General features: G+C 51.9%; 2 protein-coding genes across 2 annotated transcripts; both read right to left on the minus strand.

Moving 5' to 3' along the window:
* Positions 1–1,554: 1,554 nt before the first annotated feature.
* Positions 1,555–5,587, minus strand: STEHIDRAFT_117853 (uncharacterized protein). Its single transcript, XM_007299109.1, has 3 exons — positions 3,329–5,587; positions 2,452–3,268; positions 1,555–2,231 (listed from the first exon to the last, which is right to left on the minus strand). The coding sequence occupies exon 1, from the start codon at positions 5,513–5,515 to the stop codon at positions 3,368–3,370; it is 2,148 nt and encodes a 715-aa protein (XP_007299171.1). The 5' UTR covers positions 5,516–5,587; the 3' UTR covers positions 1,555–2,231; positions 2,452–3,268; positions 3,329–3,367.
* Positions 5,588–14,888: 9,301 nt separating this feature from the next.
* On the minus strand, positions 14,889–16,674 carry STEHIDRAFT_165109 (uncharacterized protein; the record flags this gene model as incomplete). The annotated part of the gene is made up of 1 exon (XM_007299110.1): positions 14,889–16,674. Exon 1 carries the CDS (start codon positions 16,662–16,664, stop codon positions 14,889–14,891), a length of 1,776 nt encoding a protein of 591 aa, XP_007299172.1. The 5' UTR covers positions 16,665–16,674.
* Positions 16,675–16,906: the final 232 nt, after the last annotated feature.

Raw genomic sequence — 16,906 nt, forward strand, 5'->3', positions numbered from 1 at the left:
CCACCCCGCACTGAGAAGAACTTCTTCATGCAGCCAATAATCCCCGCATCTTGATGCATCATGATCAGTGGGGAATACACGCTCGCGAACTGCAACGTCGGGCGGCACCGTTCTTCGAAATGAGAATACCGTGAGATTCATCGACGACACGCATTCTACACCTGAGCATCCGAAGAGAAGAGACACGGTTATCTTTTCGAACATGGATAACGACCGCCCTGGGCCTCATTTCCGACGCGTGGATTATTCCTCGATAAGCCGAAACGGCCTATGCGGCTTCACTGTGTACCAACCATACCCGAAGAATTAGCCTCTCCTTCCTTCCTATCCGGATAGGGAACCACAAAGAGTTATCCATTCCAGAAACAGGGGCCGGGCGACTGAGGCTGTACGCTGTAACGGTGCTCCTTCCGGCGTCTCCGAGCCTTTGCTAACGCAGAATGACTGCAGTGCCACCGTTATCTTCTCCTCTGAGTCAGGAGATGATTGATGAATGCCGAACGGTTCAAAGTGCGTACCTCTCCCCATCTCTCCGTCCTCCTCCGAGTTTTCTCGAGCCTCGACGGATCCAGAGACCTCTCGAGTGCTTTTGTATTTGTAGGACGGTGGTGTACGGTGGGGTCTATCAAACCAAGACAAAACTCTATCCATTCATTGCTGTACAGTGTCCTGTGCCCACAAGCCAGTGTTCCTGCACGTTCGTATTCCGAGGCTATCCGAGTCTGAATATCGTTGGAGCCTGCCAGTGGTCTCGGACGGAGCAAGCACAAGTAGAGCATCGGACTCGGACGAAAGTCCTGGAAGGTACCCGAGACAAGCATGTAACACAAAGACAAAGCTGAGACCCAAGAGAGTACCCTCCCAATCCGCGACGGCGACCTACATACAGCTTTGACTCGGGACACGGAAGGAGTGGAACATTGACAGAGCGAAAACACGTTGCGTTGCAAGGCCCGCCGGATTCTGAATCCGAAACCGGTCCCACTCGGCACGGTGTTCTACGGCGTCGGCAACTCAAAAAGTATTTGTAATAAATCGCCTTGCCTCCTGCACCGCCCCGCATTTTCGAATTTTGATAGATTGACTTGAATTCGAAATTCAGAGGATTGCGGAGGACCCGACCGATCGGCGCTGCGTTCGTACTTCGCGATTGTGTGGCACTGCGCCTGACGAGGTGTGGCGCGCTCCGGTACACACTGGTCTCCTGTACATACCACAATTGCAAGTGGCGCCTGCCAATGGCGCAAATGTGCTGCGCCCTTGGCCATGGTGCATATTCGTAGCGTCGTTCAATGTATAATGTATCTCGCAGGCAGGATACGACATCGAAACGCCCCAACGCCTGCGCCATCATCGCTCGTCATGCAGTGACTTGAGCACGTCAAACCAAAGACTTCGACAATTCGGATCAGATCATCAAGTCTAACAATGCAGAGAAAACGAATCATCATTGAGAGTGAGAGTGAGAGGGGAGATACAAGTACAAATGATCTATCGAGCCATGAAACTGGATGCGAATGGGGCCATCGTATGAGCATAGCCTACGGCGAAAGGAATAACGAGGATTGACAGATGTGGCGAAGGGGCGAAGGGGAAGAGGGAGGTTGGAACGAGATGGGGGATGAAGGATGAATAATTGGTTGGCGAGAGGGTTGATTGCATATGTAAAACGGAAGACGAAAGACGAAAAATGAGACGCAGGAAGGTGATAAAAAGAAAGAAACCGGGGAAGTACGAACTAACGAGTCTTGAGATCTGGGTTAGTGATGTTTCGTGTATACCGGACCAAAAGACAACGAGCAAGAATGCGAGAAGTATGAGGGTGATCAGAGTGAAAACGAGCAGATGAAGCAGAGGTGAAAGACAAGAGAAAAACAGAGAGAAGGAAATGGGTGCCCCCTGTGAGAAGCACCAAGCAAGTCAATGTCTAAGTATAGCGTACATACACCCCCGCTCACTCACGCACACGAGGGACTGAGAGATTTTAGAGTACAGATGAGAGAGACAACGGGGTCATATGAAAGGGGAAAGAAATATAGAGGATAAATTGAGGTGGAAGCACTGTCGTTGGCTATTGCGGAGAACAGTGGCATCCGCAGAGCAAGCCCAGTTGCGACGAGTTTCCTCCGAGTTAGTTGGAGTTTCGTTGGAGGTTGGCAGGGACTAGGGAGCCCGTGCGATGAAGAAGCAAAACGCCAACGCTCCCTTCTAAGAGGAAAGCATGCGCGAATCTATTATGATGCAGAATGGATGAGCCACCGTAACCAGACAGCACAGATAGAACGATCCAGATGGTGAAAATGTGATATAGTATCGAATATGGAAGGATGGAAGGAAGGATGACGGGGAGACGGCTAGGAATGGGATATGCGGGGATGGAGATAGGAATGGGGGCCGGCGAAAGGAAGAAAGAAATGGGGAGCGTACGCGAAGAATGCAAAACAGACGTACGAAACTGGCGGTGAGAACCCCAGCGGGTCGTTTTGATGATGATGGATGGTGGTGGTGATGTGATGATAGGTGGGGACGACGGGGGATATATGGTTATGGTGATGCAAAAAAAGGGGAGTGTGAAGCGGAAGGGTACTGAGACACAGCTGACGACAGCGCTAGACACCGACAAACGACAGGAACGATACTCAGAAAGGGAAAGCGGCTCGAGTGTGACCAATGGGGAACGGTTATTGGAGTCGATGGTACGTAAGAGAACGAGGGATGAGCACGAGGTATGTAGGATTCGGGACTGGGAGGGCTAGAATGTTGCGTCGTGAATGTTCGTAATGGAATTGCTAGCAATGACGTGGACACGAACCCGGTAAAGACTGGCACGTAAAGACAGGAAGGGGATGGGGAGGAACGACGAAAAAATCGTCAAGCGTATCCGTGTGGGTAAGAAAATCGCGAGTGAGAGGAAATGAGCTAAGCTGTCGATAGGTACAATGAGAAGAAAAGAAAGCCAAGGAAGACGTTACAGAGAAAAGGATGTTTTGTTCCGCTCACTTTATGGGTGTGAGGCGGAAGGCTATGTAGATGTATTGGAGTGATGGATGTTGGAGTAGAAGAATAACAGAGCAAAATGCGACGTCAGACAACAAAGTCCAATAAGTAACCATATCGTTAGAAGCGCAACCGTGCCTATGGGGCACAGCGCGCTGAGAGACCAAGACCTCTGCGCTACGAGCAGGAATCGCCACGCTTTCCCGATATACACCGCGTAGCGATTCCATTCCGCGGTTGAGGCCCTAGCAGCACAACCGCTTTCTCGAAGCTATGGGGTAAAAGGTCGTGTCAGAAACGATGATCGACACGAACAGATAGAACGACTAACCAATCAACCCTCACAAAGACTCAACGCTCGCGAGCAAGCTCAGCCCATCATCCCGACAGCCTCCACGCCCATCGTGTTGCCCATACCACCGATCCCGGGCATGCCGCCGCCCAGAGGTGTAAGCCCACTTGAAAACCCGGCCTCACCGATCGCGCCAGACCGCGGAGGTGCGGCAAAGCACCACTGTCTGAGGAAAGCGGCATACGTCGAATCAGACGGGTTCATGGCGCTCGGATCAAGAAGTGTCGGTGAGGGCGAAGGAGACCGAGAGGACGCAGGCGACTGTGAAGGTGGCGTAGGGATGTATGTAGGCGAAGGCGATCGACGAGGAGAATTAGAGCCGTGAGAGATCTGGACAGACAAGGCAGGGAATCGGCGAGTCGTGGGAGGCGTGAGGCGACCAGTCTCTTTCGAAGGCGTCGTCAGCCGGGGCTTGGAGTCCACCTCTCCCTCCCCATCTTCCCCAGCACTCGAAAATCCTTCATCTTCGGCCTTACCGTCCACGTCAACCACCGACAGAGAGACGTTCTCCTTCTCGTTGCTCTGTTCGCGCTCCATGAAGCTCAAACCCAACATGGAGGACATCGTAGGGGATGACTGGCGGTCAACCGACGGACTCCTCAACTCGGGCTCCGGGCGCGATTCCGTCACGGGCTGCCCTCCGATGGATCTCGTCAACGGCGACGTAGGCGTCGAGTTTTGGACGGACGGCGTACGGGTAGCAGGAGCAGAACCTCGAGCGGGTGCAGCGTAGTGCTTCAGGTTCAGACGTGTCGCGAGCATGGGATTGAGGGTAATCGGTGAGTACGCTGACTTGGGGCCCGACGGTGCAGACGGTGAGCGGACGAGAGGCGGAGGGCGGACGGAGAGAGGGGGAGGTGATGGAGACCACTCGGGAGTAGACCGGTCTGCTGCCGGAGAAGGTGAGTCAGGTAAAGAGAACGTCGCTTTAGCCTGCTGCGGTGACGTCTGAGCGGGTGGCGGAGCCGCGCTGGCCATGAATGGAGCAGCAGACGGCAGAGGAGAACTTGCGCCTCGTTTCCTACCAGAGACGGGAGCTTTGGCGCGGAATGCCACGCTGTAGTTTTGACCACGGTTGTTGTCCCACCACTCACCGATGCCTGGGGCGGTATAACGGGTGACGAGGAAGAGATTGCGCTCTGGGAGACGGGCCTCATAGTCCTCGAGGCGAATGGAGAAGCTGAACCTGTCCCAGGGATCCTGACTACCTTTGGCGAGAACACCTACGAGGTCGCCAACGGTAGTGGTGGATGTGGTGCCAGCGATGGCCTCGCGATGAGCGACGCCACCGACGTACGTACCCATGACCTCTGAAACGGTAGTCCAGTCATCGAGAGTGAAGCGGACACCAACTTGTTTCTCGAAGGCGATGTTGCGGACAAGGACAGTACCGCGCAGCACGGGTGGCCTGGCTGGCGGCAGAGACAAAGACTCGAGGTGGATGTTGGCGTATGGGTCTGGGTTCTTGGCCGGAACGGCAGAGGACTTTGGTGATTCCGCATCGAGCTCGGTGATGGGGATGGAGGAGGGCGAGGAAGCCGATGGGAAACGAGGGAAGGGGAACGCGTTCTGGTCGGCTTCGGTCTCGGTTTCAGTGTCTTCTGGGTTCGGCGGGGATGAAACCGCCGTGGGACGGCCTGTGCGCTTGAAGAGACGAACTGACTCAAGCCCAGAGTCCTTGTCCTTGAAGTGGACGTTCTTTGCGCCTAAAAACGGTGTCGAAGGCTCGGACTGGGCCCTCGAGTGGCGGGCACGAACGGCGTCATCTGCGATGGAGGAAGAGGACGAAGACTTGAGAGAGGGTTTGAGTGGGCGGCCATTGGAGAGAATGATGGTGGAAGATGAACTCGTTCTGGAGATAGGCTTGGGGCTGGGAGGCTGGGAGGGAGAATATATGCCGGGTGACGCGAGTGGGGAGGAGGTCGGGAAGGGGATTGCCTCTGCCTGTGGGGTCTCCGGGCCCAGCGGAGAAGGTGGGGGAGAGTTGTCGTGAGCGTCGTCTAGGTCATTGGGAAGATGAAACAAAGGTTTGCGGGAGTTTGACGACGATCTCCTGCGGGGGAGAGCGGCGAGGGGGGTGAATGCCCCTGGGCCGCGTTCTGAAGAAAAGGAGATTGAGGTGGGACGAGTCGCTGACTTGGGGGACGATACGGAGATGTAGGGCATCGCTGTCTGCGGTGAGGAAAGTCTGCTGGCTGGGGACGGGAGGCTCAGCGAGACATGGAGATGGTGGTTCGTGAAGAAGAAGGGGAAAAGGACGAGGGAAGATAAGATGGGGCCGTGCGACCGTTTCGTTCGCCGCTTTCTGACAGGCGCTGAGACGATTTATTGATTTATCGTCATTTATCGTCAGTCGCTTGACGTCACCCGTGTTGTTTCGCAGCCCCACCCACGTTGGCTTCCCCGCGCTGCCCCAGGCGACCCCGCTGTGGGCTGCATCCGCCGCCGCCGTGCTCGACGACGGCGGGCGAAGCTAAAGGAGATCGTCTGCGCCGTGCCATACATAGCATAGCCAGCCGCTCCACAAAGTCTGATAGTACAAGCTCTGCGTCCGACCCCCGGACCCGCTTCCGACCTCCCACGCAGTGCTCTTCGAGGCCCCAGTCTATCCCATTCCCGAGGCCTTCACACCCTTCATTCCCTTCAATCTTTCCCCACAAAAGATTCAGACTCTCTTCCAAGAGCTTCCGTCTCGCTTCTACACCCTCTCGGTCTCTTCCCACCCGCTTCTCTCAGTTTTGTTTTTACTTCAAAGCGCGATAAGCAACCGTTGTCTTTTCCTGACCCCTCTGTTCGGAGACGTCGCCCTCCTTTGTCCTCATTTTGTGGTAATCATCCCCGTCGGACACTGCCCACGGAACGTTTTCGCTCTAGCACACCCCTATGTCTTTTATATTGCGAACTCGCTCGGATGGCATCCATCTGAATCGTTCTGATCCTGCTTTCGATTCGGTCTCGCACAATTTTTCAATGGTCCAGACTTGCACTGCCGATGCTACCACTCGGCAAACAAGAAACAACCATGCTCTTTTCCGCAATCAGTGTAGTGGCACATCACAAGGGCAGCGCTTCCTCTCGCTTTCGATTTCGAGTGACTGCCCCAGAATGTTCAGATGACCAGTTACTACGCTCATGGTCAAAAACATCTCTTCGTCGTCATGGACCCGTGGTTCACTTCTCTCCTATCTTTTGTCTTTAGGAATGGCTGACGACCATCTCTGTTCTTCAGGCTCGCCAACATTCATCGTAAGTTACCAACTCCCGCAACAGCTCTAGCGCTCAGAGTAGAGTATGGATGCTTATCATCCCCAGTCCGGCTTGATATTGCACTTAGCCCCTTCGAGCTTTCAGGAGATTCGGATTCGTCTCGCTAGGCATGCTTCCTCTTCACAATCCTAGCATCGTGCCAGGAACAGTCGTTTGAAAGCTACCCCAGGTTTTACGCCCGTCTTACCCCGTCGTCCCCTCAATCCAACACGTACTTGTATAGCTCCGTGAACTCTCTCTTATCCTCCTCCGATCCCAACCGCTCCTGACCTCTCCATCTCCTGTCCTACAGTACACTCAGACTACCTACACAAAAATATTACTGCGAACGTCGTTTCTCCTTGACCCGCTTCATCGTTCACCCACACCATCCCGCATCTCAATCATTTCAATCCCCATCGCACGGCGCACGGCGCACGCCATCTCATCTCACAATCTCGCACGGAAATCTCGCTTCCATAAGCAGTATGGAACAGGATAGGGGCGGCAGCGGCCAAGAGATCTACGATCGCCCCCGCTCAGTTTTTGACTTTGAAATTTCTGGGGAGGGACACGAGGCGCACGCAGGCAAGGTTTCGCGACAACTCTAAAACTCGTCAATTGAGTTCTCGTATGTTCTCGTATGTTTTTTGTGTCTGCTTTCGGTTTACTTTTTCTTCCTTGGCTCGTCTCAGTGTGCCTGGTTCGCAGGTCTCGATGTTGCTTGTTGCTTGTTGCTCATTCTTTCTTGGCTCTTTTTGGGCTCCCGTTTGTGCGTCGGTCGGACACACCTCCACCCGAGTACGCCCGATCTCAGGTCGCTGAAGGTTTGATCAACACCGCCAACACCGCCGTTCGACAATTGACCGTGGCACCGCTGTGGCACTCGGCATGCGGTCCCGCCCTTCCAACATCCCCGTCCACGGTTCTCATTCAGCAGATAAGTAATGTGCTCCCAGGTTGCCCGTAGATCACCGCCGTTTTTTTTGCAAAGACCTTCTCTTCCGTTACTTAAGGGTACGGGTTACGGTCAAGCTTGTCGACTAAGCGGGTTGTTCTGGCGTCGGGAGGGGTGAAGCGGCACGGATGTGAGGTATGTCGGGTTCGCCGAATCATATGCGTTTGGGTGTTCATTTTCATGGGATAACTGGTACACCAAGTACTTCCTTTCTAGCACTGTTGGTCTGGTAAGTTCCAGACAAGTCTAACGAGAGTCGGTGAGTCCAGTTCGAAAGTCGTTCGAGAGACAACTCATACATTTTTTCCATTCTGCGGAACAGGTAAGGAGGCAACGACATGGACGGCTTCGTCAGTGGTGGTGTCTTTGAGCCACTTCGGCAGGAATTTATCACTGGAGCGATGTCAGCGGCGACCTGAGTAGTTGGGCCCGAGAGCATCCGTGTCCGTACTGTATAGACACCGTTCGCGCCTCCGCGAGGTTCGATGTTCCGCTTTCAAAGCTCGTTCCGTCCGTCTGTGTCTCCGATTCCGTGACTCCGATGGTGGCTATCTTTGCTGCTGGGTTTCACATATGTATCTTGTCGGCCATACTTGACTCGTAACCCGACCGACCGACAGGCCGAGCAGTACTACTGCGTGATAATAGTAGTACCGTCCAGTGCTGACCGTTGTCCATTGCAAAAGGTCGAAGATATCCTTCTTTCAGCGTTGACAGTTTTATTGATACCTGTGCGGTACACACCTGTCAAAGTGCGCACATCCGTGTCCTGTCCTTCCGGTGAGTTCCTTCGTTCTACTCCTGCACCTCATCCTCGCGCTTACCGCCCAATGTTCTCTCTTCACTACTCAAAGCACTCAGGTGCAATTACAGCGGCTTGAATCTTATCAAACCCGCCACGTCCTCAAGCTCAAGATCATATCAAAGCGTACGTACGTACGTACAGCCTTTTCTGCTTCGTCGGTTCTGATCTAAACATAACTTAAGTACTACTGTTCTTTACACATACACATACAGGTAGGCTTCCGGCGCGTTTCGTCCGCACCAAGCTCGAATCTTCGGACGAGAGTGTCCTCCCATGACCAGGACAAAGCAGCTAGCCTCTTCTATCATTCTCATTCTAAGCTGCGATACGACGCAGGAGCGCGAAATGTGGAAGGCTTGGATCCCGACTGACTGACCGACTCGGAGTTGGATTGACATACACTTTGTGGAGAGCGCCGTACTAATACTAACCTTGGAATCCATCAAACTTCAGGCTGAGGTCTTCTCGAAGTGTGGCGCGTTCGTTCGAAGGTGTTCGTATTCTCATACTCGGGTGTGTTCCTTGTTCTTCTTCGCGAGCCCTAGCTCGAGTGGCTACTAGGAGAACACACTTACGCTTAGGCTGGCACTAGGTCTGATTTTGCTTTTACTTTTCTCTCGTCTCCGAGCGGATTCAGACTAAGTGTTTGGTTTGCTACCTGCGGATCAGCCTGAATGGTCCCTCTATAGCGGGAAACCTCCTCAGTCGTGCCTTTCTAGAAGAGGCACATATGCCTAACGTGTACAACATAGCAAGCTTCGTTTTCTACTCAGCCTCTCAAGCCATGGGTTTCGCCGACGAAGCCATTCATTTGATGCCTCGAGCCCCGCGCTTCCCAATCTCCCTTCCATTCTATTCTTTCCATTCGCAGGCTCGTTGAGTCGTGTGTGTACGCATATTGCTCCTTCTTACCATTTGGTCTCCAGTGCGGACGAGTTTGGCCATGGGGAAGTACATAACGCCGGTATCGGACCCTCAAATCTCCTGCGTTCGTTCTAACTAACAGAAGAGACCTCAGGATATCTATTTCTGTTCTGCTGCAGCCTGCGACTCTGACTGCTTATCTTCCGTTTGGACGGTTCATCCATTTCAATTTACGAAACTCAATCATATGAGGCTTGAGGCCTGAAGCTTGAAGCTTGAAGCCTTGCGATTCTCCGTGTGTTCGTTCGCGGGTGGTAGCGCATTTTCCTTGGAGGGCTCGCTACAGCACCGTCGTCTAATAAAGCGCCATGACCTGCCTGCATTAGCAGACATCATCAACTCTCTTTCATAGTGGAGCGCATCCGAAACGAATCCTGTAAGGGTCATCCAAGCCCCCAGCTCCACAAGTATTCTTGGAAGTGAGCCTGTGTCAGAATTTCCCCCACCTCGCTGCTCCAGTCTCCCACCCTATCCAACTTCGTACAAGATAGAGCGCTCTCAGGCTAGCTTAGTACTCCATCGAACCTGCGTGGAGCTGTGCACGGTCGAATTGGGAGACTTGGTGTCCGTGTATACTTGGACATGGCGGCCACGTTTTTCGAATCAGCTTCAGTTGGGATTCTGAATCCGCGGCGATTGGCATGGATTGATTTATCTATGTCCGACCCTACCCTGCAGTGTATAGCGTCGGGAGGCCGAAGACGAGGATGTACGAGCGAGTTGTGGAATGAGAGGACGTTTCACGTACAGCCAGCCCAGCCGTAGGTCGTTATTCGCATCCCGTATTACTCACAAGTTGCTGATCGCTGCTGTGCTCGCTATGGTTCGGCAGCGCCAAAAATCGACATACACGTCGCATCCGTATGTTCCATTTAGATGCATATACCAACATCAACGCAGGGTAAATCTGCGAACAGAAACACCTCGGCTAAGTTAAGATCGCACCGGGCAGAACGCGAAGATTCATGGAACTAAAGTCGCCTTGCAGACCGAAGATGTGGCGGCGTAAACGGTGTATATCCGGGGTTCAGATTTCCCGTCGTGCATTTCTCTTCCTCGATGTGTGGTGAGCCGGTGGCCTATCGGTTCAGAGCCGTCCAGCAATAAGTAGCCTGTGTCGGCGAAGATTGTTGTGCACGCACAGTATGACTCGAGGGTATGATTCATGCATTCCAATCCCAATGTAGCCCAATGTATGGTGTTCATTTACTCGCCACATCTTAAAGAGGAGCTTTACGACGATGCAAACATATTGATACTAGGATGACTACCCAGCAATCGTGGTTTTTTGGAGTCACAGAACACTCTGCCAGAAGAGAAAAGACCACCACATACCTATCTTCCAATCCTCGATGTCCGCAACAAGCCACGGCGGAGTCGAAGCCACAGGAACGGCCCTGTCTAGGAAGCGTAGTTGGAGGTCCAAGTAGGTGCACGATTTGCTGGTTATAGTTTGATTGTGTGCGATTGCGTTGAATGCGAACAGCAAAGATAACGCGCTATTGATCACGAAGAACACCCGCCGCCTCAAATGAAGGAGGGAAGCAGTGTCGCGAGAAGATGAACGTTGTTCGTCTTCAGCCACTTCAATCGATGTGGCACACGCTCGGGAAAATGCGGCACCCCGACGTCCGATCGGAGGCAATCGGACTTGCTACGGTCGTCTTTCTTTCTCTCCCTTCCTTCATCTCCTCCGGCTGTGGCACAGCTTTCCTGACTTCATTTTTTCGCCGCTATTTTCGTCTGAGAATTGTGAACTTGACTACTTCTCAAGTCCCCTGCCCATTTTAGGAACCTAGACGTTTTACGCTAATGCTTGGCCCGATTCTGACGTTACAGCCTGAGCGACAAAATTGCTCGGTCCGATTTCTGTGGTTATATCCCCATACCGTCAAAGCTCGTCCTCGACAGTAAACGCCGAGATGAATTACCGGCTACGAAGATACTGTTTTTATCCCTCCCGCTATTCCTCGACCCACGGAGCGCCTCTTAAAAAGCGCTCGGTTTGGCTCTCGACCTGTATGGACCTCGAACCCATCACACCTGCTAGCTCTATGGATCTATGTATCTTTTTCTGGCTGTTCCGACTGGTCGATCGCAGATGAAAACCTTGTTATCAGAGGTACTCCGAAATCCCTGCGTCTACTATCCTTCTTCCTCCCGGATATGCACCGGCCCTTGCACGCGAGTGCTTGGCTTGTGTCGCGCTCCCGACTCATAATAAGTACTATCTGAGTAAGGCTGATGATACAATTTTACCTGGCAGATGTCGAAATCCTGACGCGCTATATCCACAGACTACTGCAAGATGCGGCTATTCGAGGAGATCGGTCCGAAGGATCATGCTTGCGACGAACACCTATGACTGTAGCCACGTACCGTACGCGGGCGGTATGTGCGCTTACTCAGGTGTGTTGTATGACATCTTCGGAGGCACGAGGTGCTTGGTAGGACGAGTCTTTCTGGCTTGCCCATTTCTGTTATCGTATCCCTCGGTTGTGCCAACAATCTAATCCTGGACAACTCAATCTTAACGTCCGATTCTCTGACGGCTTCAAACTTATCAAGGTTTGCCGATATGTAGGCAGCTGTAGGTATTCACGGTGAAATATCGCTGTGTGAAACGCTTATACTGCTACGCGTCAAGTCAGGTCAGACGAGCTTATATCTATCGACATGAACGGGTCCCACTCGTACAACGATAGGTTGAGCCTTCTGTGAAGGCCGAGTCTTCTTCGTAGTAGATGATTTTCGATCGGACCCGCAATGATCAATAGTAGAGAACATGTATCTGAGATGCGCCGCAGACATGGTCTAATGTCCAGTTATTCCCTAGCTCTATTCGACGCTTGAAACTGCATCCGCCTCATAACGGTCCAGTCTCTCCAGGTCTCCGGTGAGATCACTCGCTAGTAGTCTACACACGCGGTGGCACGTCTTTTGTATTCAGTCACCTAGAGAATCACGCCGGTCCAAACAAACTCAACATAATATTTCCAGATACCGAGAACAGCGTACAGAGTAAATCACTAGGCATGTCAAAAATTATCATAATGCTTTTTCATAATTAAATCTAACTTTCGAGACTGACTGCGACATTCGCGCTTTCACTGCACGAAATGTCCATGAATTGAGAAACCCTTCTGGAAGTGAAGTATTGGAACCGCGAAGGACCACCCTCAACTCTCGAAGGGGAACACCCCATGTCTTCCTGAGATCTACAACCAAGATCAACTTCTGGCAGAATTGAATGAACACGTCTTCATCCCAGACATCGGGTAGCTGGACGCGGGAAAAGAACAACGACTGCAGAGCGGGAAAGATGGGAAGCACCGTGGAAGCGGAATTCGCCAGTTCTTCTTCCGAATTGGAGGTGGGTTGTTCGGTGTCGAAGGCACGCGAAATGTCGAGGGAAATCTGATTTTTGACAGATAGAAGAGGGATTGACGATGTCACTGAAACCGAGACCTCGAGATGACGAACATTCTGCATTTCGTAGAAATGATCGATCCAGAAGCTATCTGTTGAGGCAGCGGACTCGCAGCCGGATAGGTCAACGAGAAGGTCGACGACATGCTGGAAGGGAAGGGTTCGGCATACGACCTTCAAGAATTCGAGCATTTTAGAAGTCTGCGGGAACACAAGTTCCAACATGAAGGCTTGATGTAGCTTCCTGCAAGTGGAACTCTGGGAGTTGGGTGAGGAGACCAACAGCGAAATTCCCAGTTGTTTCTGGTTTGGTGGGTAAGTGATGGCTAGCTTCCGTATGGGAAGATTGGTATAGTCGGGGTGCTTGAACCGATCAACCAAGAATGGTACAATGTCGTGGAGAGATAGGGTATTGTTGAGCGATCGCACACAAGTCAAGCTTACAGTGGCCGAAGCGGGAAACATTATGCAACGGAGGAACTGTAGGCAGTCGGCGATATGACCTGCCACTACAATCTTCTTCAATCGTGTGAGTTGGATCGGATCATCTCCGGCTGTCAAGAGGTGTGGTGCAGATACAATGGGAGGAAGCCAAACGAGACCGTGAAACACCTCAAGCAGTGGTGTTCTTTTCAACAATCCGTACAGCTGAGAAGGAGATGGCAAGACATCGGCTGCTTGACCTCGAATATAACCAGGCCCGAAGGCCAGTAGTTTCAGGCTTTCGTTGAAGATCGGCGACTCCCAGGGAATCCTGCAGCCCAGAAGTCTCGCAGACCGCAGTTTCGGTGCATGGAAGGCAAAGAGGTCCGGCGGTAGTGTCACAATCCGATCGGGGGTCTGATAATGAGGCGTCGACACGGTAAGTCTGTATAACGAAGGCGCCGGAACGCGAATATCTTGGATGATGTCGCAAGAGATGGAAAGGTCGAGGGAGCGGACGATGGACATCGTATTCGGAGATTGCAGATGACGAGACACAAGTCTGTCAGCTATCTCGTGTGGTGCGTTGCTATGGATGTCCAGAAGCGACGTAGAGGACGCGCGACGAAACATCTCCTCAGTCCATCGAGGACCGATGTCAGTGCAGATTCTGGACCAGAGCATCGTGCTTGCGAGAGCAGCGTCTCGCCAGAGTTGGCAGACATGAGTGACGGTCCGTATCCACCCCAGACTTGGAGCCTTCGGTTTCTCTGTGTCGACGACAAACTTGAAGATACAGAGAATAATCTCGATTGGAAGTGCGTTTATGGGAGCTATTTGATCGATCTTGGCGTGCCAGACAGTAAGGGACTCGGGGCTTGGGCGGGAAGTCTTTTCCTCAAAAGCGATGAGAGTGCGATTGTCAGTGAAAATGGAACTCGGAGGTGTCATGGCCGCAGAGCTGTCAAAATATTGTCTATTAGTTGAATGGTGTACGGAACGCGATCATTTTACTCACATCAAGATTTAGAAAGGCCCTTCATAGGACATGCGCCTCATGAGTTTGCAACAGATGAGAGCAAAAGGACAGACCAGGAGAAGGCTCGAGAGCTTATCCCTCGGAAACAACCGAAAGATAGAGATCGCGCCTCAACTTGACACCACACACATCGCCACACAGTAGATGTTATCTGCAGCCTGAAAAACGGGAGGTTCTGTGAGCTTCAGATCGGCTACTTTGCAGGTCGCAAACTTCAATTTTCAAGTAATATTTCGCTTCCAACCCTCGGTAAGTGCCAGACGCAGGCCAAAGGAGGGTGATCGGCCAATCACAGCCGGCCTACATATTCCCCTTCAAAATGAAAATTCACTGGAAATTCTCGCTTTTACATTTCGTTTGCATCACCTTGCAACCCAAAAGTCCACTTTTCAGGCTGCAGATAACATCTAGTCCCGTCGCCACAATTTTCGCCATCCATCTCCGTTACCTTGAGGTTCTCTACTGTTCAATAGTATTCGATCGTTGGTTATCACTTTCAGATCGCATCGTTCATATTCATCCATAATTTTCGACGGTGATAACCCATGTACTGCACAACGACTTACGTACCTCGAGCTCGACCATATTCATCATGATTGCAACCGGAACACTACAATAAAACATTCGCCAACTGCTCTTTCTCCAGTCTACCCCACTTGCTGAAACAACCAGTAAAATACGAAAGGAGAATACAGCTACAAGTGCTATGGTTCAATCATGAGCGGTAAATATAGGATAATTTGTGCACAGAATCCGAGAATATGACCTTCGAGACCGACTTCTCTAGCCTCTTCTTCACCACATCAAAGGTCGGCGTTTCAAGAAACCCTGCGGCAAACCAGCGCGTCGGATCATAAAAGACCACATTCAGCTCTTGGAGAGGGACTCCCATCGACTTCCTGAACTCCACGACCCATGCTAACTTCTCGCAAAAGCGCAACACGGGGTCTGTATTCTTCGCATCGGGGAGTTGGACGGAAGAAATGGTCAATGATTGCAGAGCGGGAAATATGGGGACTGGCGAAGAGCCCTCAGTACCGTCCAGCTCGTGGTCAGACCCTGTCATGACTTGTTCGTTTTCCACACGACGTGTGATATCGAGCGGAATGAGGCATCTGCTATACGGCGTAGGGATTGCCAATGTGGACAGACTGGAGACCTCGAGACGGCGAACATTCCGCATTTCCCAGAAAAGATCGACCCAAAGGCTGTCTTCGAAAGCAGTGGACTCGCAACCAGAGAAGTCGAGGACGAGCAGGTCATTGACGTGTTGTGGCGGTAGCGCTTGACATAGATCCTTCAAAAGTTCGAATATTTGGGAGGCCTGCGGGAACGCGAACTTCAGCAGGAACGCATGATGCGCCATGTCAGCCATTCCAGAGATGGGAATGGAAACAGACAGTGATATGCGAACTGATGCGTTTTTTCTTCGTGTGAGGTTACAATGTATGGATAACCCTCGTATGGGCATATTGCGATAGACATCTTCGATACGATCAACTAAGAACGGTGTCACATCATGTAGGGACAAGACGTTGTCGGACAATGACCCGCAAGTCAGGTTCGTATGGGTTGTTGCGGGGAGAGTGATACGACGGAGGAGTCGCACACATTCGGCTATCCGACCTGTTAATTTGATATTTTTTAATTGCGGGAGCGCCACCGGATTGACATGACCACCATCGGTTGAAAGTGGTGGAGAATGACGAATACCAGGCAACATAATGCAAACATCCAACACTTCGAGTGACGGCGTTCTTTCCAGCAACCCGCACAACGACGAGAAGGGTAAGTTGTCGGCCACCTCGCCCCGAAAAGATCCAGGTCCGACGAGAAGTGTGGATAGGTTATCGTTAAATATCGGGGACTCCCATGGTATCCTGCAATAGCTAAAGCTCGCGTGGCGTAGTTTCGGGGCGTGGGAGGCAAAGAGATCCCATGGCAGTGCCAATACATCCTCGATCCTCTGCACGCTCGGTGCGTCTATGGTAAGCGTGCATAGAGAAGGTGCTGGAATTCGGATGTTGTGGAGGATGTTACAAGTAGCTGCAAGGTTGAGACTGCGGACATTGCACATGGTGTCCGGTAACTGCAGATGATGAGACAGAATTTGATCGGTAAGTCGATCTGAGGATTGATTGTCGATATCAAGGTGTACGCATGAAGAGCGACGAAACATCTCTTCGGTCCATTTTGGACCGATGCTGGTGCATATGTTAGCCCAGAGCGACGGGCATGCGAGGGCAGCATGCCTCCACAGTCGGCAAATATGAGACACTCGAATCCACCCCAAATTTCGAATATTGGGCTTCTCCGTGTAGGCAACGAACTCGAAAATGCGGAGAAGAATCTCGACAGGAATGGTGGATATAGAAGAAGGCTCATTGATGTCAGACTGGGCAGGCAGAGTCTCGTGGCGTAGATAGGAAGCCAATGCCTTGAGTGTGACGACGTTACTACCACTGCCAATGCCACTGGAAGAAGCTGCCATGACCGTTAAGCTGTGACAATGTTAGCTGTCAATTTACGATATAGGATGTAATCCGATGCTCACGCTAATACCTATCCTTTATAATGCCCAGAAGGTCTCAGAGGGCGGAAGATTCAGAGACCTGTGGTGGTAGAGAGGAAACAGGAGGGAGCTCGAAGAAGGAAGGTCCTGGGAGCTTTTTGAAGCAGCACGTGCGAATGAATAACTTAGGTACCGCGCCACCGTCCATAAATTATAAGAAG

The sequence above is a fragment of the Stereum hirsutum genome (genome assembly GCF_000264905.1).
Source record: "Stereum hirsutum FP-91666 SS1 unplaced genomic scaffold STEHIscaffold_1, whole genome shotgun sequence".
NCBI lineage: Eukaryota > Fungi > Basidiomycota > Agaricomycetes > Russulales > Stereaceae > Stereum > Stereum hirsutum.

Coding starts and splice junctions, on each gene's coding strand:
- STEHIDRAFT_117853 (XM_007299109.1), bottom strand. CDS start 5,515: ATGCCCTACATCTCCGTATCGTCCCCCAAGTCAGCGACTCGTCCCACC.